We start from the raw sequence: 22,069 nt of genomic DNA on the forward strand, positions 1-22,069 counted from the left end.
GAATTCAGCATAGTTGTTTCTTGCTTTCTGCCATACTGAATAGCATCAGATCAGCAAATTGATTCGTATTTCTCCGTTAGCATTGTCCCGATTCCTTCTTCTAATGAAGAAATTCGCCTGGTGGATGATGCATTTGGAAAAATTTGTCACATGGTTAGTGATGGTTCCTGGGTTGTTAGAGTGCAAGCTGCTAAATTACTGGTAAGTGGCCTTCTCTTCCTCTGTATCTGAGAACAATTCATGTTATGCTACCCTTCTTTTGCATGTGTTTGAAAAGAAATGGGAGGAAATTTAAGATCAATTTCTACCAAAATGTGGAGAAGGAGAAAATGTGAGAGGCTGAGTTGTTTTTAAAAGGTGGTTTCTCGGCTGAACCCTGCGATGATTCTTTCTTTGAGGGTAGAGGGTTGGGTGTGCAACAAAGAACAAGTACTTCTAATAATTCCTTCCACCTGCTTTTCGAGCACAGCACATGTAAGCCAACGTATTCAAGAAAGACCATATTAACCTCTGTAGGAAAATAAGATGTGCTGACTATCTTAAGCAAACTCTTTTGACTCTGAAGTACAGTAGCGGTGAGCATTGTATAAAGCAACTAGAATGAGTAGAAATGATTGGGCCCTGTGCTAGGCTATGTCAGGAAATGTATGGTGTAATTTAGAATACTTTTTTTTTTTTTTAGGGTTCTATGCAACAAGTTAGCTCCCATTTCTTAGAGCAGACCCTTGACAAGAAGCTCATGTCAGATCTGAGGGTATGTAAATATTTGAATTTTTTTTTACTGTGTGTAGTGTACTAAAATCGCACAGCAGGTATGTTAATGCTGAGTATGTTTGCTTAGCTTGCCTCAGGGCTACCGAGAGTTAATTGATGATGACAGGTTTTCTTTTAGATTAAAGTCAATGAGGCAATTGCTAGTTTTAGATTTCATTAGCTGAGCATATAATAAACATCTCTAGGCTATTCAGGTTTCCCAAATGAGAGAGAAACATTTCTTTGTTCTCCTGACAGCCTTTTGGCTAAAAGCTTTATTTATTGTGGATGGAAAGTTTGCATTCTAGTTTTGGGAGGAAGCTCGTGGTAGTGTCCTGCAAGATCTGACTGGCAGGCATTTCAAGAGACATGGGTAGCTGGAACACCTGAGGCCTGTGAGCAAAACTTTTCGGTAAAATTCCTTAAGGGCCCCTCTCAAGGTATTAAGTTTGGTTTCTCTATCTACAAAATAGTGATGAAGCTAGAGCTGCTAGTTTTTGTGGGCTGCTGTGTGAAATACTTAGGATCCTTCAAATGAAGTGCTGCACAGCTTTCTTTACAGGGTGGAGGAAAGAAGATGCATCAGCAAGAGTGCTAAATGAGTATCACAGTTCAACTTGCACACTGTTAACTGCTCTATAGTATGGACAGTCACAGAGGTGTTTAATTGCATTTTAACAAGCTTAACTGCACAGTGGTAGCATCTGTTTGCAGATCAGTTTTGGGATGCTTGGAGGGGCCTTTGCTCTGACCCAGTGTGGCTGTTCTTGTTAATTAAAATGCATTAATTGTCGTCCTTTCCCGACGTTAAAAGTACAAAGAATTATTGGTGATTAGAAACTTTGATAGAAGGAGAGGGTGGTATTTGCTTTTCTCAGCATTTGTGTGTCTCTCCTCAGTCAGTGTCTCTAAACCTCTAGCTACCTCTGGTTTTGAATCTGGGGAAAAAACATTTACCGTATTGTTTGGTCATCTTTAAAGTATCCTGTGGTTGTAACTGAAAAACTTGTTTGCGCAGAGGAAGCGCACCGCACACGAACGAGCCAAAGAACTCTACAGCTCTGGGGAGTTCTCAAGTGGGAGAAAATGGGGAGATGATGCTCCCAAAGAAGAAGTCGACACAGGCGCTGTAAACTTGATCGAATCCGGAGCTTGTGGGGCCTTTGTTCATGGCCTGGAAGATGAGATGTATGGTAAGTGTTAACTCACTATGCAGTGACTAAAGGAGGATGTATGTGCTGGTTAGTGTGTTTTTTCTGAAACAGACCACTTGGCAATTGCATGTGTTTTTTGGAGGGGTGTTTGTTTAACCAATTGTGGATTTTGGGGTGGTTGGTTCCACTGTGGTTTGTGGGTGTGGTGGGCTTTTTTTTCTGGACAATTATTTTAAAGATGTCATAATGTTGTACAGTATTTTGGATCGAAGTATTCCACTGAGTAGCCAGATACAAATAGCTTCCTATAAGCAGTAAAGTTTTAGTAAAATATCTGGGGGAAAAGAGTGATTGCTTATATTGTTCAGAAACCCCCTCGGAATTTTTATTGACTTAAACTTAACAGTTGGATGTGGTCCTAAATTGGAAACGTTACTTGCTGTTGTTTGAAACTGGTATTTTCTCTCGAGGAAGGAAAATCAGATTTGCTGAGATATATCTATACAACTGTGTTGTTTAAAACATAAGACTACAAGGAACCTGTGCCCGTGGAGTCCAGTAATATTTCCTTTCATAAACAAATTCTATCCTAACAAAAGCTAGAACTACTGGGGACAAAAAGAAAAAACATATTTTTCAGAATATTTCAGGATTGACAGCTTCAATGAATAGAAGTTTTCTTCTGGTTTCCAGCCCAAGTCTATCCATGGTTGACTTTTGTCTGTTTGTTCTTAGTCAGTGGGTAGGTTTCAGATTAAATAGGTGTTGCTTCTTTCTGGGACTAGCTCCCCTAATAAATACATAGACCTTACCTGTTAACGTAGTGCTCTTATACTGGTGTCTCGTGGTCTTGTTGTGGTAGACTTGGAGGCCTTGGTTGTCTTTTTCCAGCATAATGTTGGGTCTGTTCTTTTGAGCCTGGCTAAGTTCTGAGTGTAAAAGCGTCATGCAGGTGTTTGAGCGCCACATTTGGCTGTAGCGTTGACCATGCTGATGGCCTCAGGAGAGTCTGTGTTTTAGGCTTTCCAGCCCAACTTTCCTATGCGTAATTGAAGACTTACGTTTCATGGGGCTATTGAGAACAGCTAGTGTTTATGTAGAATCATGACAATGTTGAGCTCTAAATGTTATTCCTGAATTTGGTTTTAATGTTGCTGGAAGGGTGATGCCAAATTAGAAAGTATAAAAACACTATAACTAAAATATTTCTCTTAATTGTGTTGTAAAAATGGATTTATTGTTCCGTGACTCCTGCAAATCAAAGCATGTCTTCCTAATAGCTAAACTTACCCTGAAGCTTGAAAATGTAACTTTGGTTCTTTCTGACTTAACGATAAAAATTATTTACTGGAACAAGTCCGTTAATCTGCGAACCACGTTCTCCGGTTTGTTGTGCCATAGGTACTATAGCAGTATGGTGCCGTTGTGGAATGTCAATAAAACGGACAAATGTGGCGTGTACACAGATTTCTGTATAACGTAGCTCTCTCTCCCTCCACTGCAGCATTTTGAAATACTTCTGAGCTATCTTCTTCCTTACTCACAGCACTGTATAATTTCTTACATGGAATGTAACTTTGGTCTAAATTAATGTGTCAGCTTCTGACAGCAGTATTGGTGAAATGTTGGTTATTTGTTTTTCCTCTCTAATACCTTGATCTTGATGACCGCAGGGACTAGTAGATGTGGCAAAAGCTTTGTTACTGAATAAGCAGGGGTCTTGCTGTGTTTGTGTTTTTCTACTCAATCAGAATCATCGGGAATCAAGTATGTTCTTTAAGAACAATAGGCTTAAAAACTACATACAAGTTTAAGTAAACGTTTTCAAAATGAGCTAATTTGGGTGAAAAATGGAAATATACTTAAAACAGTAATGTTTGCAAGACACCAAATTCTAACTTTTATGATCCCAGCACATAAATGCTGTGGAAGATAGTGTGGATGGCTGTCGGGAAGAAAATCTCATCTCCCTTTAAGCTTTTAATATGTGGGTATTCTTCAAATTCCTGCAACGTTTTACAGCGTAAATACATTCTGGACACTTCTGATCTTTCCTTTCTTAAATTATTCATCGTTTTAATAATTGGGTGGCACATCTCCCCTTTCTTCTGAGGAATCCGAAGTCATGAAAAAGATGAAGTTTGTTCTGTTTTCTGCTGAAATACTGCCACTCTGGGGCTTTTCAGCAATTCATAAAGTGCTACACATCAAGTTAAAAATGCAGAGAGTGCTCTGAGCAATTAAAATGTCAGGAAGAATAAAGGAAGTAGAATTTAATTATCTAAACTAATTTGTTTAAGCTACCAGGGTTATAGCTGCACTTGCAAAACATGCTATGAAAGGCATAGTGTTTATTGGTGGGTAAGAGGCCTGTGTTCACCTGAAAGTCTATGGGGATATGTTTATGACAGTAACGTGTGCTCTGCTGGAGGTGAGGCTTTTGATTTGAAGACTTTCCTGTGGAAAGGACTTGAACGGCGTGAGATCCTGCTTTAGTCTCCTTTGTCCTCAGGGTTTCCTTAGCAACTCCTTTCCTAAGCTCAACCCTTGAATATTACGAGTTGTGGCCGTCGGATAGTATGCCCTTCGAACAGGACTAACGACTGATTCCCTTCATCTCTTTCAACAGAGGTCCGGATTGCTGCGGTTGAGGCCCTCTGTATGTTGGCTCAGTCTTCGCCTTCTTTTGCGGAGAAATGTCTGGATTTTTTAGTAGACATGTTTAACGATGAAATTGAGGAGGTGAGACTGCAGTCAATACACACGATGAGAAAAATCTCCAACAACATCACGTTGCGAGAAGACCAGCTGGATACTGTGTTGGCTGTCCTGGAGGTAAGAGCTGCTTCCGGGGAAAGAGAATTGCATTCCTGCTCTCTTTGGAGGTGTTAGAATTATATACTGCTAATCAGGCCTATCCTTTGAGCTGAAACTGTCCACTTTTTTCTTTTATTCAAACACACCCAAGTGTTTCTAATGTCCAGTAGCTTGTAATCTCCAGTACAACAGAATATTTTTTAAATCGATGAAAATTAGATAAAAACGGTCTGCCCTTGATCACTGTGCTATTCCGTAATGGCTGTTTCCTCCTATCTCTTTTGTCTGATCCAGCACTGTGCATTACTTGGTGTTGAACACAATTTTCTTTGCGTTTTCTTTGTTCAGTCGCCTTGGCTACACCTTTCCTATCCAAGCAGAACGAAGGCATGAGCCTGAGACAGCTCTTCGGACTGTTTGTCTGTACCCTGTGCAGGATAGTTTTGGCTTTTCCCAACCAGTGCTCTCCCAGACCGTGCTCAGCCAGGGCTCGGGGGATAGCAGGAACCGGGATGCCTTGTTTTGGGGAAGGGGAAGAGAGTTCGGCTGTATGAACAGCGCTATCCCATACTCCTTCCCCTCAGGCCTGTTTTATTTACCAGTTGAGCTACAGCCCTTGAGGCTTGGACTTGTTGTTTTCCAGTTCTGCTGTATGTGGTAAGCATCTTTTGGAGAGTTTCGCAGCCTCTCTTTGTGCTGTAAGTCTGCTGATTTTTGTCTTTTACCTTGCTGTTTGTTTGATCCTGTGTAACAGCGGTTCCTTTCAGTTGCACTCCAGGAAGGAGCAAACAAACTACCCCGTTTGATCAGTCTGTAACAAATGCTATGGAATATGACCTGAATTTGCAAACACAGCAGCTGGTTTCAGATGTCTCAAGTTTTTGTGAACCTGATTTATATTTGTTTGAGCTTGGCATCTGTGCAATACGGTATAAAAATTACTAGTTGGACTGGAAAAACTTAGGTTCTGTCTTATGCTTCTGTGCTGGTTTATTTTGTACAATATGACAGCTGAAGCGTGAGAATGGTTCATGTTTTTTATCAGGTTTGTCTGCTTCTGAAAGGTGCTTACTTACTTTCTGTTTCAGCAGCAAAATCCATATGCAAGTACCAAAGTAAGGGATTTGGAAAAACAGCATCCACTTTAGTGCCTAAATTTGTTTCTAGGGTGCAAATACACAAAAACTGAGGGGGTTGTAGCTTCTACTTTTGTTCCACTGCTTTGACTTTATCTGAATAACTGTGGCAGCTCCTCCTTGCTTTTCTCGCAAGGCTGAAGCTCTGTATTCGTTTTTTTTCACATGGTTCTTCATCTCGTCTTCCGTTGACTCATTCTATCTGTCTCTTGTCTCCATACTACCTTTCCTGTGGTTTATGCGATTCGGCCCGAATATTGCATTTCCATGATCGTTTCGTTCCAGTCCTTAAAGTACATATTCTTTTTCAGTGATAGCCTGCCTGTCCCTGTGTTCCCTTCCACCACCAAAATAAGGAAGGGCTGAGCAACGCTTTGCTCCTTTGATCATTTGTATGTGTTGACTGTCATTTAAGAGCCTTTACAAGAGGACTGCTCTTTCTTCTTTTGCCTAAGACAGTGATGAATGTGCTGTTGATACTTAGCAAGTTATAAATAAGATGAATCCACCACTGAAATGCATCCAGTTCTTGTATGCCATCAAATTTTCACAGTCTATCCAACAATAGCTACACAAATGCTGATAACAAGTATTTTTTATATATATATATACATATGTGAAACCGCAAGGTGTTTTTTGGCTAAAGGAACGTGATTTAAGCTGGAGTTCAGCCACAGCACTTCTAAAATTACTGCTTGAAGAGCGTAAGCTCTGCTGTGCAGTGTCATCCAGCCTAATAAATAAAATGGGTAGAGTGTGTGGTTTTTTTTTTTTTTTTAAAGTGGTACAGCAGAGATTCCATATTATCCCAATGAAGTAAAGTGACTGAACTTGTATTTTTATTATACCTCTGTAGAGCGGTAGTGAGGTTGAGTTCTTTCTGTCCCATGGACTATCACTGTTAATCTAGTTTTTGTCTTCAGCGCTTGCGCAAACTCTTTGAAGGCTGATGACCTAGTTAAAGGCTCGTGGAATTGAGCTTCAGATGTTGAGTAACAGCAGGCTGCTTCCTAGGAGGACGAAACAGGATTGTTTTGCTGGTCATCTAGGAATTACCCAGCACTTTTACGTTTTTGTTAATGGCTGTGCCTAAGGGTGCGGTATCACTCAAACCAAACAGTGACTCTCGCTCTGTTTAAGAAGGTAAACGGGGAAAGAGTTTCCACTAATTTCAGGAAATGAAGCGCACATGTAAATGAGACATCTTGGCTGAGTTGGAAGGCAGTAGACCCTGCAGCAGATGCCTGGTCTAACAGTTCATTCTGCAGCAACTGGAAACGAGCACTGGTTTTGGATGCCTCTAGTGCCAATTCATCCAAGGAAGAGGAATTGCTATGAGTAATATACGTGTATGCATGCATAGCTTCTCTCTCTCAGCGCTCAAAGGTGTTTGGGTTGGATTTTTTAGGATTCTTCAAGGGACATTCGGGAAGCACTTCATGAACTGTTGTGTTGCACCAATGTCTCAACTAAAGAAGGCATCCATCTTGCACTGGTGGAGCTACTGAAAAACCTGACCAAGTATCCCACAGACAGAGAATCCATATGGAAGTAAGTGTGTTCAGCGTCCTTGTGCGTCCGCTTGTTTTCCCTGTTTTCCTGTTCTTTTGAGTAATTGAAGAATTGGACAAATATTTAACTAGCTAAAAAGGTTAGAGGTGCTACACGTCTAACATCCTGTTATTCTGTAAATGTTTGGAATAGCAATTCTTCGTATCCACGACTGACATGTATATAAGATGCAGAATCTGCATGTCAGTACTCGTACTGGGAATCCAGCACTGGTGGCCGTTCTTGGAAATAACCCTCTATCGTAAGAAGTCACTTCAAAGCATTCCCAGAGTTTCCAGAAGAGATTAATTCAACCCTCAGTTTAAAAAACTCATCTCTTCAGTGCAAATAAGGCTTTGTATTTACTTGACTCTGCATTGAACAGTAATATTTACCAGCAGCTGATTACATCAGTCGCAACAAGTAGATTGGGTGGGTGTGTGGCACTGTGAACTTGGAGGGACTTTTTCTGCCTGAGCAAAAATAAGTGAAATTTGTGGATTTTTTGGTAGTTTAATGGAAGCAGCAAGGGAAGTGATGCTACAACACGTGTTTTGAGATGGAATTTTTGTTATTATTGAAAATGCTTATTTTAGTCTACTTTTTCTTCCCGTATACTCTTACATTGCTTTTGGAGGGGGTGGGGTGGGTTGGTTTGTTTTGTTTGTTTGTTTTTAAATCTTCCCTTTTTTTTTTTTTTCCAAAAAAAAAGTACATTTACTATTAGCATTTAGTATGAATATTTTTCTTGGATTGTTTAGCTCCTGGTGTTAAGTGTTTTTGGACGTATTTCTGCCCTGCATTACTCGCAGTTTTAGTAAACTGTATTTATTATTGCTAGATTTCTCAAGCAGTCTTCTCAGTTTTCTTGGATCCTGTCAAACACTGCAGCAGATACTCAGCCCTAAAGAGAGAGTGTTGCCATGAATTTGCACAAAGACTTGGATATTAGGATTCTCATGCTGACTGGCGTCTCAAGGTGCCACTGTAATACAGAATAATAATGCTTTAAAATGTTGTGTTTTGCAGCATACATGCTTACTAAGAAATATTTCAATCTGTATATTTTCAGATGCTTAAAGTTCTTGGGAAGCAGGCATCCAACTTTGGTGCTTCCATTAGTCCCAGAGCTACTGAGCACACATCCTTTCTTTGATACTCCAGAACCGGACATGGATGACCCAGCCTGTATCTTTCCAATGAAATCAGTTGTTCGTTTTGACTCTAAAAGACTTATTCATTATTTTTCTAATTGCTCACATTTATTATACCATTTCAAACTACAGCAGGCACTGCTATGGCTATTTCTGAATCCCTTTGCAGCTTATTGTTATTACTCAGTAAGCGGTGGAATAACTGTTATCTAGAACCGTCGTCATAAATACCTATGGTGTATAATTAACCTTTTTTCCTCACTATAATGAATAATCTCACTATCAAGCAATTTGTCAAGGCTTAGGTGTTGCAGATATGTCCTTTGATGTGAAAACATTTGTCTAGTTTGCTAGTCTTGAAGATTCTTTCTTCTTTAAATAAGAAAAATAGTTTTCCTTGAGGTTTTTTTCTTTTTTTCTTTTTTAATGTAAAACTTCCCCTACCTTCTCTGTTGTGCAGTTATAGGACGGTACTGGCTTTTAGTACAGCAGTGGCAAATCCCTGTAGTGCTGTAAATTTAGCATCTTTTTCGAAATATTTCAAAGCAGGAATCCTTATATTACTGTTAGCGCTTCTGATGCTTTAGAATGCCAGCTATTATTGTTATAACATCATCCTTAACAATAGAAAATGCCTTAGAAATGTGGAATACCGTTTTTTTATAGTTCATTCTTCTCACTTCCCTTCTATGCAATTGCAGAGCATAATTTCATTTATGATGCATACTGAGAGATGTTAGACTGGAACAGCTCTCTTCTTCTGTGAAGCATAGTCCTTATTTATCTCACCGTTCAGAGCCCATCAGCCAAAACTTTTGTGTAAGTCAAATAAATACCTTATAAGAATTGAAGAGGGCTAGAATCAGGTGGAGAGAAGGATTTATCCCCAATGTGATAGTCGAGCAACAATTTGAGTAAACTTGTCCTCCAAGTTAAGGATTGAAGGAACATTGGGGAAGATGACTTTTTTTTTTTTTTTTTTTAGCTAAATGGACGTTCTTACTCTGTACCAAAGTATATTATTTTATAGGATGTTCTGGAGATAAAATACCTTTCCATAGGATTTGGTTGTAAGCTGTGAAGACAAGCCTAGGAGCCAGAAACTGCAAAGTACACCTGGATTGGGGGGGGGGGGGTGTATATATATTTTTTTAAGTGACTAAATTATTAACTAAAAGTATAGTTGTGATTGATTCAAAGTAGTTAGCAAATTTGAATCAAATTAGCTAATAGCTTCAGCTCAGAATTTGGAAAGGATTTTGGGCAAGGAGGGAAAACTGGTTTGTCAAGCTGCTGCCTTTATATTTGGCAGCCTGTAACTACAGCAGACTCACGAAATTTGAGGTGTGAGTTCAGGTTCCCTCTATGCTTGAGAGAGGGTCTGAACCTAGTTCTTCCCATGCAAGCGAGCACCCTGACAATGCTAAGCTTTACACTGGGGGTCCTGTTACTCTCTCCTGTTAGAAATCTTACTCTTGGAGTTACCCTGTTGCAGGTGAACGCCTCAGCTTTTGGCTACTTTTGCTGCCTTTTGTATTCCTCTCGTTCTTGGACTGTGACAATGATTTTTCTGTTCTATTCCAGAATCCACTCCCAATGTTTGATTCCTTGGTTCAGTTTAAGTCTGTGTAAGAGGGATGTTTTTCAGGGTTTCTACGCTGCAGGAGGTGCAGCAGTTTTCAAGGACTCGGGGGTAAATGTTTGCTTTTTAGGCAGTATCTGGGTACCAGACAGGTAAGCAGAAAGTCATCCCTAAGATAGGGAAGAGTGAATGCCACCTAGTAGACCCATTCTACGTTTATTCTCCTTGGCTCCCATCCTCTGTGTTGCCTGTGAGCAATCCCGTGTTGGCAGTAACATCCTTTCTCCAATATGGCCCATTCTGTAGTGTTTACACTTTGCACTTTGTTTTCATTTGCTCATACAGCTGCCTCTTTGGTTTTTGCTCAGCGTTCTTCCATTTTTTATATATATATAACTTCCTAAGCAATTTCCAGCAAAGAAAGGGTTGTTGAGTTGTTGTTGTTGTTTTAGCTTGCTATCCCTGAGGAGCTCTTTCTGTTGTTTGTTTTTCTTTAACAATCCATTTCAATAGACATTGCTGTTCTGGTTCTGATTTTTAATGCTGCTAAAAGTTGCCCAACAATGCCTGCACTGTTTTCTGATCACACGTTCAGACATTACGCCTATCTTCGCGACAGTCTCTCTCATCTGGTCCCTCCGTTAAGGGTAAGCTGAACCACCTCCGTTTGTACTTCCCCGCTGTGTTGTTGCAAATACTGTTGCTCTCTTCCATGTCTCCCAGCGTGTGAAGTTTTGAGTCTAAAAGGTTTTCCCCCTCAACCATCGAGGGGGTGAGTATTGAAACGTATGTTAAGAAAGAAGAGCCAAATATTAAATTATTACAATATGGATTTTGTAATTTTTTTGAGGCGAATAATAGCGTTACTGTTCTCAAGTGAGAATAGCATGGAGTTTGCTGGTTAGGAAGGAGTACTGGAGGGCAGCATTCCTGGGAGCTTACTGGCAGTGGGGGAAAGGGGGGTTCAGCCTATGCAAATCTTGCTAATATATGACTTATGTCCCACCTACACGCCTTACTCCTGGGTAAGATGTGCTCCTTACCACTTTGAAGCGTGCTTTTCCTGCGTGGAAGTATAGTGGCGCTGATGTCGGCCATGAGCCTTATTACAGCTCATAAAATCAGCTGCGCTTTGTGTGGTCTTGACTTCCCTTGGCTTCACCATCTCATAGTTTAGAGATTAGGGGAGATGTTTTCCTCAAAGGGATGATGTAATTTAAACTGAAGATCTCTGTCCAGAGGGGGATTATAAAATGAAGAGTGTTAATCAACAAAAATGCAGACAGGAAAGCCTTCATAACAATTTTGAATCTGAGAAATAAAGTGGAGCTCTCAGTTGGTAGCATTGTTGCTCCTAAATAACAAGGCAGCATTGTGGAATGTTTTTACTTGTGTTAAACTCTTCTCTTGTGTCCATATATTTCTTTTTGCGTAGTTGCCAGGTAGAAAGCTGGTGTCCTCCCCAGTCTCTCCCAGTATTACACCAAATGAGGATCCTTCCCAGCAGTTCTTGCATCAGAGCCTGGAGAGGGTTTACAACCTTCAGCACCTTGACCCACAGGGCATACAGGAGCTATTGGAATTTACCATTCGGTAAGATTGCAAACTGGTGTGTTTATTTGAAGATCGGTTAAAATTCCCAATTTCTTTGGAGTAGCTGCATTGATTCTGAATATGTGTGTTTTGCTTTGCTATTGGGCACTTAATCTGAACTCTCTGATGGATATTGTGATTGAAATCAGAATCCTGACTTGTTTAAAACAAAATCCGGAGTCTCAGCTCTGGTTCCACTAGGCCAAAAGATCAATGTGCGTTTAAGGGGAATATATTTTTCAGAGCTTGGTAAGGGTCAGGTAAGGGTGCTCTTCTTGGACTGTTCACTTGCAGTTAAATGTGCTTTCAGTTTTTTGGGATGATGGCTTATGTTTGTCATTCCTAGTTCTCTGTCCCTGTATGAATTCCTCGTTTTGATTGTATTACTTGTATGTGCTTTTTTTGCAGGGGGAGAGAGGTTGTCCCCTTTGCCCTTCTAATTTTCAGGTCCTATGGCTTTTCATTCAGTGGAAGAGGACCCACTTCTGTGGCTTTGTTGGGTTCTTATTACCAGTCTCACTTATAAAGCACTCTGGCGTTCTTCATCAGTATGAAATTCATAGAGAGATTTTCCCAGAATAGACAATGTTGTTTTGCATCGCTGTCTGCTGTTGATAAGGATGTACAGCGTGGCTTCTGAAAGTGCGTTTTGTGTTGCCTTTTCCGTTTCATCTGCTGCCTGATTTACACAAACAAAACACTTGAAAAGGATCCTTTCAGTGTGATTTATCTGCTTGGTAGGAAAAGAAGCCGTAGTTTAAGAGTTAGAAAAACAGTCTGAAATGCAGTATTTGGATCCAAAATGTGAATAAAGAATTCCAAAAAGCTTTATTTTCCCCCCTCCCCACCCAAATATCTGTCTCTTCTGTACATGCAGCTGTGGATTACCTTTAAATCCACCTGCAGTGGAGCATAAACAGTGTGTCCTCACTGAAAACCTCCCTGTGAAAAGTAAATGACTTATTTTCAGCCGTTTAGAAGCTACTATGCACAGCCTAAAAGATTGTTTCGAAACATTTAGGGCATTAAACGTTTTAAACAGAACTAAACATTTTAAATAGTCTCTTGGCAGAATATCCCGAGTCTCATAGGCGCAATAAAACTCTGGAAAGCTCACAGGCTGCGACTCTTTCCCATTTGGAGTATAGGAATTACGTCCGAGCATAATATAGATGGCCACACATGTCATTTACATGCGGTAAAGGACAGTAACGCTCCGGAGTTAGTGGAAATGACTTGTATGCTTTTTGGTGATGGTGCGGTTTTTTTTCTGCTGGGATCACCACCCAGGAACTGTACTGAACCAACTGCTGTTTCTCAGCCTTAAGAGAAGGGGAGGATTTCAGGAAAAACGCACCAAAAAAAAAAATATATATATATATAAAAGGTTATTTTTGCAGAGGGCAGGAGCTTGTGGCAGTGACGGTTCGGCTGCTAGTAGGAGAGGGACGAAGAAATTCGCAGTAGTGGATTCCCCAGCGGGACAAATCTCCCTCCTCTTTTGTCATTGCTGTCATCAGGGGAAGCAAAGCAGACCTCCTGGAGCTGGTGTCTGCTTGGGACTTACATTTCTAACCGCGCTCAAGGCTGATGCCGTACCCCTAGGAACGACAGCTGAAACTGTAAGAGGGGCTTTAAAGTTAATCAGTGATTGTGGTTCAGTTCCTCCGTCTGTACAAGAGGACCTTTTTTTGTCAGGCGCATCACAGCTAAAATAAAAAGAGAACCGTCCTCTGAAGAAAGACCGTTCGTTTTAGCTTTTGTTTTGTTCTCTCAGTAATAGTAGGAAACATGGAAATAGAGCGACAGTTTTAGTAGGCTTTTGGAGCAAAGCAAAACGCAGAGAAGAACAAAGACGTGCTGAATCCACCTTACCCAGCCTATTTTTTATTGCAGAACTGAAGACAAATTTTCTTAATACAGATCTTTAATTTGTTTTAGTCTTCAACGGTCAGTGACGTTAAGCTTTTCAGGTTCCATTGGCTGTCTGTTTTCTGGAGGATAAAAGCTACTTCTATAGCTGTATGATTTATAAAAAAATAATTATACCACACAGCAACCTGTTGCGGCCATATCAGTACACTAGACTTAGAGGCTTGTTTTAAAAACGCAGCTGTATTTCAGATATGCCGTGTTGCGTGAGCCCAGCATGTTCCAAACAATCTTTTCTAGCCGACGGGAGGAGTTAGATTTCCCAGCAGTGTAACGCAAATGGCTCTTTAGCTGCTGCAGAAATCTGGAGTGTCTTAAGTTAAATCTGGAACCGCCACACTGTATGGTTCCCATAGGGCCACAGGGTAACGCGGGGTGACGGGCTTGCTGCTGCCACTGCTGTGCTCACGTCAGCCTCCAGGAACAAGAGAGGTGCTGCGAAGTCCCGTGGTGCGAACTGTTTTGTGGCCCGTTGTGTTTATACGGTTTCTGGGGCTTGTTGTAAGGATAAGCAGAAAGACGGTGCGGGAGGAGCCGGCTGGTTCGGCATTGCTGTTAGTGCATTCTGAGCGTGTTCAGATTAATGGCTTGTGCTGCCTGTCTCAACGCTTGTTTGTTTGTTTTTTCCTTTTTTTCCCACTTGCTTCAGCGATCTTCAGAGGCTTGGAGAACTGCAGTCAGAATTGGCGGGGATGGCAGACTTCACTGCAACTTACCTTCAGTGTCAGCTGCTCCTCATCAAGGTTGGATTTCATCTGGGTTTCTTGGGCTGCTGGCCTGAAACGCCCGCAGTCCATTACAGCGGGGCGCGTTTCCTGTGTCGGTGTTCGCGCTGAAAACTGATGTGTAATGAAAGTGCAGGTTCCCTGGGGTTCCAATGTTCCTGCTTTCCTTCTGCAGCCAATTATTTATGCAGCAACTTTGCAAACGAGTACCCCATTGCAGATGTCCTCTTTTGTATGTGGAGCTTACGATGGTTCATGTGCGTTACGCCAGTGCAGAGTTTGTTGGTCTGTTTTCCGACGGAAATCTACAGTGCTGAAATATTCTGTCCATTTTATGTTAACAGATGAGCTGCTTATTTTGATGAAATAACAACTTTTTTCAAAGTCAGCTTCCTGCTGTAAACAGGAACTCCAGCTGCTTGCTTTACTTCTCAAGCTCTAAACTGGTGATAGTATTTTAGTTAGTTTGCTGGTATTCTTTAGGTGTTTGAAGGTGAACTGTGTGTGTGTGTATATGTGTATATATATACATACATATATGTATAAAGCATGAATTCACAATTTCCAGAAGGTGCCCAACAAAAGCTTTGTCATGTAAAACCAGGAAAGTATTTCAGTTTCTTTGCTAAATATGTAGTTGCCAGTTAGAATATCTTGTAGCAGCCCTCAAATCCTTGGAATACATTTACAACCCAAAGAGCATATTTTAGATGAGTGGTTTTACAGTTCAGAACAATAATAGCTAAATCGGCAAGTTGCGCCAAAGCAGAACGTGCTATCCATGCTGAAGACTAGCATTTGGATTAGTTTTTTTTGGCTTTCCTCCAGGCTTTGACTGGGGTGAACCAATATACGTTAGCTAAAAGAAGGCAATGTTTTGGGTTTCTGGCAAAGATGTGTGCTGTGTTTGGAAGAGGTGGGTAAACATTAATTGAAGGCTGTGCAAGTCATTCTTTGCTTAAGCTGCTGGACAGTCAATACATCAGTAGTGTGGAAGAATGAATAATGCGGATGAAATTAAAAGTAACTTGGAATATTATACAGCTAGAAATTTTGATATGGCAGAAGGAAACTTAATCTACTGAAAAGGCTCACTCTGACATTTCTTTCCAATTGTTTTTTCCCCAATAGGATAGAAACTGTTGGGGGGGGAAAAGGTATCTCCATTTCTCAGCCTCTTTTCCTTCAAGGGGTTCCAGACCTTTCAAGGTGCTACATGTTGTGTAATTTTAGGGGTAATAAGCTGGTTCCCAGAATGCCAGCTAAGGTAAAGGATATAGCGTGTGCTGTCTTGAGCTGTCACTCCAATCAGCTTAGTGTGTAGCTTTATCTAAGTGCAAACAACTTCAAAAGGGAGGTAGTGATATACATAATTCAAGCAGACTTCCAGAGATTTTTTTTTGACATAAATCAAAAAGTAGTATTTTTTTTTTTTGATTGGTTGGGTTTTTGTTGTTGTTTTACTGCAAATGTCAGTAGCAGTGTTTTATTCAGTAGTTAGTAACTGTTGAAACTCTCAAGACAATTGCTCTGAAATATGACTGGGTGGGTGTCTTTCTGGGGGCCAGTTGTTTTTGTTTCCATTTTTTATCTGTAATCTGAGAATGCCCTGATCTTAGCCGCAAAGAGGTGATAAAGCAAAGGGGTATTGTTTTTCTAATAAACTATTGTTCCGCATAAAGGTCTCCTTAAAAGATACTGAAGAGTTTGCAGCTCAGCAAGTCTCTAATTCATAGTTCAGTAAAATATTATTCTCTATGTTTTATATTTTATAATTATATAGATGTCTCAGTATTTAAATGAAAACTTGTATTTTTGAGACCGTGGTTTCCCATACTGTATTTAGAAGCATGAAAGAAATCTTTGGTCTGCTTTCTCAAACCACCCCTTGGCATCATTCAGCCAAGAGGCAGAGCACATTCCCTGTTCCCACTACTGTGTAGCACAGGGTTATAACTTGTTATTGTTTTAGAGTGAACTAGATATTTATCATACCTCATGGTTTTCTCTTGTAGGCCTTGCAGGAGAAACTGTGGAATGTGGCAGCTCCTCTGTACCTGAAGCAGAACGCGTTGGCATCTGCTGCAGCGAAGCAGGTGAGGTTGAAGCTACTGAGCCTCTATGGAGGCAGGTCCTCAGATACAAGCCCTTCTTCACCCATGTGACAAGAAGGTGCTTTTGATTTTCTGCGACACTAGTCTGACCAAGTAAATCCTAGTTTCCAAGTGGAGTAATTTGTACATGGGATGATACTAGTTTTGACTTGTATATGGCTTCTCAGATAGCGAATGTGTTCTGAGTTGCTTGAATACCATTTTTCATTTAGTAAAATGGTAGACGATCAGGTGAGGCTTACATTTGGAGTCAGTCATTTTGTTATAAAATGTCACCACATAGCACACCATCTTTTTAAGGTGCCTAAACGCTCATCGGAAACTACTACTGTCTGTCTCACCCATAGAAGAAAACTAAGCCGGATTGTTCTCTGCTCTAGTCAAGCCTGAGACTTGTTCTGCGTCAGTTTGCTTAGTAGGTGCAGTTTGTATCATCAAATTTGCCCAGGTTTTGCTGTCTCTGGGGATGTCATTCAAATGTGTGCAGTAGATCTTGTGCATTAAATTGCAATATTGGCAATTATATATTGCAACAGATATAAATATATTGCAGTTGAACTGCAGTCTATTACAGTAACAATTTAGAAGACAAATTTAGACACCATGTTACAATGCTTATGTAATACTGACATAAAGATCAAAAAGATGTGGTTGAATCTGGAGTTCAGCTTGAAGGTAGAGACTGGTTTTTTTCAGACCAGATTAGAAATGGGGCAGACGTAAAAGTCTGCCAGTTTCTGCCTGTGACTTACTTTGGGTAAGAGTGTGCAAGAGCTGCTGATGCAACCTGAGCATACTGGTAAAGTCTGTGGGAGTCGAGCTCTATTCATAGTAGAAGACAGTTAGGGGTCACTTAAGCCCATTAGACATAGACAAGTCCATGAGGCCAGGTGGGATGTCTTTGAGGGTGCTGAAGGAGCTTCTTGTCACTGTGAGGCTGCTCTCTCGTCTTCAAAAGGCAGCTGGGGAGGGTTTATGATGACTGGCAAAAGGCAGACATCGTACCCATCTTCCAGAAGGGCAAGAAAGAAGATTCAGAGAACTACAGGACGGTTGGCCAAACTTCAGCCCTGGGAAGGTCATGGAGCAAATCCTCTTAGGAGCCATTTCTAAGTGATTGGGAGCAGTCAAAAGCTATTTATCAAGGGCAAATCATGCCTGAACCTCATTGCTTTCTATGATGAGGTGGCTGGTGCTGTGGACCAGGGGAGGGCAGTGAATGTTGTACACAGTGACTTTAGCAAAGCTTGACGCGGTCTCCCATAGTCTCCTTGTCACCAAAGTGGTGAGATATGGGCTGGATAAGTTAGCAATACGGTGGGGTGGAAAATTGGTTGGACTGCTGATTCAAAGAGTTGTGATCAGTGTTACGAAATCCAGCTGGCGGCCAGTAACTAGTGGCATCAATACAGGGACCAATGCTATTTCATGTCTTCATTATCATCCTGGATCATGAGATGGAACGCGCTCTCAGCAAGATAAAACCAAACTGAAGGGGCAGCTGATGTGCTGGAAGGCATGGTTGCTATTCGGAGGGATCTGGACAAGCTGGGAAATGGGACAATAGGAACCTCGTGCGGTTCAGCAATGGCAAATGCAAAGTCCTGCACCTGGGATGGTATAACCACATGCCACATAACAACATGGACTGGGGAACCAACTGTCTAGAAAGCAGCCCTGTAGAAAAGGGTCTGAGGGTCCTGGTGAACAAGAGAAACATGAGTCAGCAGTGGCCTTGGAGCAAAGGAGACCAGCCCCATCCTCAGCTGTACTAGCAAGAGTATAGCCAGCAAGTCCAGGGTGGTGATTCTTCCCCCCTTTTTGGCACTTGTGAGACCACATCTGGAGTGCTGTGTCCAGTTTTGGGCTCCCTGGTCCAAAGAATATACTGACAAACTGGAGGAGGTTCAGCGGAGGGCCACCAAGATGGTCAAGGGGCCTGTGAGGAGAGGCTGCAGGAGCTGGTCTTGTTCAGCCTGGAGAAGAGATGTCTTCAGGGACAACTTGGGACGAGAGGCAACGGGCACAAACTGAACCACAGGAAGTTCCGTCTGAACCTGAGGAAAAACTTCTTCACTGTGAGGGTGACAGAGCACTGACCAGGTTACCCAGCGAGGTTGTGGAGTCTCCTTCGCTGGAGATATTCAAAACCTGTCTGGACACGATCCTGGGCAATGTGCTCTAGAGGACCCTGCTTGAGCAGGGAGGTTGGACTAGATGATCTCCAGAGGTCCCTTCCAACCTTGGCTATTCTGTGATTCTGCAAACTTATTGCTGTCTGCAGCTGCCTCGTGGGAGGATACAGAGGAGACAGAACCAGACTCCTCTCAGAATTGCGAAGCTGTAGGGCAAGAGGCAGTGGACACACATTGGAACATGGGAAACTCTGATTAGATATAAGAAAATAAAGTTTTACCCTATGGGTGGTTAACTGCTGGGACAGATTACTCGGAGGTGATGAAACCTCTGTCCTTGGCGACGTTCACAGCTCATCGTGGCCCTGAGCAACTTGATCTGGTTAGGCCTGCTTTGAGCAGGGGATTGGGCTAGATAACCCCTGGTGTTCCCTTCTGAGCTGAATTATTTTATGGTTCTGTTTGGTATGAATGATCAGATCCTGGGAAAAGCAAAGCTAAACCCTAGGAAAAAGTGAAGGAGAAAGAAAGCTATTAAAAAATCTGGAAGCAAACCTAGGATAAAAGCAAGTCCATGTATCTGCTGGGAAGCAATACTGACATTTTGAGTCTCCAGTTAATTAAAATGTAATAAGAGGCAGTTATTGCTGTGCGTGAAAGCTCTGTGTGCTGTTGACAGCTGTCCCCAGGGACCAGTAGAAACAAAAGCCTATCAGCTTTTTAAATCTCCCCTAATTGAACTGTCTTTCTTGGGTGCCCTTCTCAGCAGCATGTGAAGCCCCTGGGAAGCTTCTGTCTGTTGTGATTGTGAATGTAGATCATTTCCCATCCGTGCAAGGTGCGGGAATCTTTCCTATTGAATAACTTACCAGTTCTTGGATTCAGTGTAATTGTAGAGAAGCCAATTGCACTAATGTGAGCACTTCTCTTGCCTGCTTAAGCCCATCTATTCTACAGATGCAATACTGTGAAGTCGGTGAGTATTTTACCCGTAGAAATTTGATAGTCTCATCAAAAGAGCGGGACTTGTGGATTAATGCTCCTCCGTGTGGCGAGGGAACCTGGAATCTTGTGATCATGTTTGTGCAACGGTTTCACAGAGTCTGATGGCTTGTTACCCCTGTGGTGTCTGACAGATCCTGGAAGAAACTTATAAAATGGAGTTCATGTACAGCGGAGTGGAAAGTAGACAAGTGGTCATCATTCACCACATGAGACTGCAAGCAAAGGCATTACAGCTTATAGTGACGGCACGTACCACCAGGGGGTAAGGATGACCTGGCAAAAGGGAAGGATATGGATCTTCGTAGGGTTAACTCTAAACTTAGTTTCCACAAGCTGCTTTTTTTTTCTTATTTTCTTTAATTAAAAAAAAAAAAAGTCCAGGGTAACTTAGGTGCATAAAACATCGAGACGTGCCAACAACCATTTGCTGTATTGATTTGGAGTGAAGAGATGACTTTTTTTGTCTTTGGTTTAACTATATAGTGACGCAATACTAAATTAGATGATAAAACTAATAGGAAGACATTTTGGGCGTTGCGTTTTCTCAGCTAGGAACATAGGAAAACACTCAAAAAAAAAAAAAAGTGAAAACATTGTAGAGTGTCTTAAAGTTGAAATTTGGGACCTGTTTAAATGAGGAAAGTCATATGTATCAAAGAATTCACTAACTATATTTACTGTGTTAAATACAGTTCACTAACTCTATTTAGTTTGTTAAATATAAGTTAGTTGCTGAGATTTTTTTAATCATAAAAGAATTGTCTTTTTAACTGATGTTCTGCAACTAAATGTTTGGGTGACTCAGCCGTGAAATGCTTATACATATGCATATTGTAGATCACATGAGCAGCTATGTGTGGTCATTTTGGCTGCTCAGGTGAACAAAGTTAAATGTGGGTTTGAATTGGTTGTAGAATGAGAACTTTATTGTATAGAGCCTTTTTTTTTTTTATTGGAAAATAAAAAAAATGAATGTTATCTTCATTACAGAGCGGAACCCCTTTTTGGGATGTGTGAAAAGTTCTTACAGGAAGTAGATTCTTTTCAGAGGTGAGAAATTCTGTTGTTTTTTCACAATCAACCTCTGTTTTAAAACAGAAAGTAAAATGTTCTTAAGAGCTGCTGATAATTCTTCTGTATATAACCTGGTCTAGGATGTGCCAAACTTGACTTTCACAAGTGTTCTAAAAACGTAACGTCATTCAAAAATGAAGTCTCTCCACCTCTTTGCGGGAGGTGGTAGACGAGTTGTCTCTGTACTGAAGGCCCTTTTAGATCTTGCTGTTCAGCGTTTGCATTGAATTTTTCTGTAGTCGAAGCAGTTATCAAATGTATGCAGAGCATTTGGAGGTTCTGTGCAATCTCTTACTCGCTTTGCAACTTTTGAACTTGCATGATGATTGCCATCAGATTACCTGAAACCATTAAGGTGCCTTATCAGGGAGTATTCCATACATTTTCTGCCTCTTCCCGTCTCCTTCTCCCTGTTGCTGTCCTACATCAGGGCCTGCTATCATAAGACAGTGATAAAGCAAGAAGTAGACTCTCTAAAACCTGGAATCAATGGCAGAGCTGTCACAGCGGTATAACGGAAAAGGAATTTTTCCCTTCCTGCTCTAATTTCTAAGTAAGAAATTAGAGAGTGAATGAAGCATCTGCGTGTGCAGGGTGGGAATCATCTCACCCAGTTGTAGACATTTGCACTGTAGACTGCTGCTTATGAAGCAGACCCCTGGGCTCTCTTCTCACTGGAAAGACAGAGATGCTTCTTTCATTTTATCCTAACTTGGATGCCTGCAGGAGGTCAGGTTAGTGATGCCTGAGTTTTTTGGATGGACTTGAAACCAGACAGCTAGCTCAGAGGTATATCCAGAATTTCACCTCCAGCAGAATTCCACCTCTAGTTCTTGATTAAATTCCCATTTATTTGTGGTCCATGTGCTTGGCCATTGTGGCTGCTCAAGTGCTGAGGAAGAGATCTGAATATACCCATTCCCTAATGATAAGTTTATGTGATGGCTAACGAATAGAACTGTTCACTTCCTTTTCTATCTTTTCCTGACGCTGAGTCTCAGGATCAAGAAAAACCATCACTTCTTATGAGGAATGTAACACCTGTGGGCAGTGGTGGATCCCACAGAGGGGAGCCTGGATGATGATAGGTCTTAGTTAGCTGTAAGGTCACCTGTAAGTGCCTGAAGATTTAAAATGCCTGGATGGGTTGTGCAGCCTCAGTATGCTGGCTTTTAGCTGCCTTCCATGACAAAGTAGCTGAAATTTGTTGTCTACTTAGCGGCTGTCAGAGGAACACAAGGGTGCGTGTTTTGGCTTAACCTTCTTTGCAACACAAAGGGGAGTGTTCTTGGGTGGTTTTTTTTTTTTTTTTCCCTCCCACCTTTGCCAAGCCATGAGCTGCTG

The 22,069-nt window shown here is 41.3% G+C and overlaps 1 protein-coding gene across 1 annotated transcript in view; it reads left to right on the plus strand.

Moving 5' to 3' along the window:
* INTS4 (integrator complex subunit 4) overlaps positions 1 to 22,069 on the plus strand; it is a 37,658-nt gene that overhangs the window by 8,308 nt on the left and 7,281 nt on the right. The window contains exons 8-19 of the mRNA XM_068930668.1: positions 81 to 201; positions 683 to 754; positions 1,772 to 1,946; positions 4,537 to 4,742; positions 7,269 to 7,411; positions 8,484 to 8,599; positions 10,661 to 10,794; positions 11,583 to 11,740; positions 14,322 to 14,415; positions 16,413 to 16,493; positions 19,783 to 19,913; positions 20,642 to 20,701. Of these exons, the coding sequence (XP_068786769.1) occupies positions 81 to 201; positions 683 to 754; positions 1,772 to 1,946; positions 4,537 to 4,742; positions 7,269 to 7,411; positions 8,484 to 8,599; positions 10,661 to 10,794; positions 11,583 to 11,740; positions 14,322 to 14,415; positions 16,413 to 16,493; positions 19,783 to 19,913; positions 20,642 to 20,701 (1,491 nt within the window). The remainder of the gene's footprint in view (positions 1 to 80; positions 202 to 682; positions 755 to 1,771; positions 1,947 to 4,536; positions 4,743 to 7,268; positions 7,412 to 8,483; positions 8,600 to 10,660; positions 10,795 to 11,582; positions 11,741 to 14,321; positions 14,416 to 16,412; positions 16,494 to 19,782; positions 19,914 to 20,641; positions 20,702 to 22,069) is intronic.

Source organism: Struthio camelus, chromosome 1 (genome assembly GCF_040807025.1).
Source record: "Struthio camelus isolate bStrCam1 chromosome 1, bStrCam1.hap1, whole genome shotgun sequence".
In the NCBI taxonomy this organism is placed as follows: domain Eukaryota; kingdom Metazoa; phylum Chordata; class Aves; order Struthioniformes; family Struthionidae; genus Struthio; species Struthio camelus.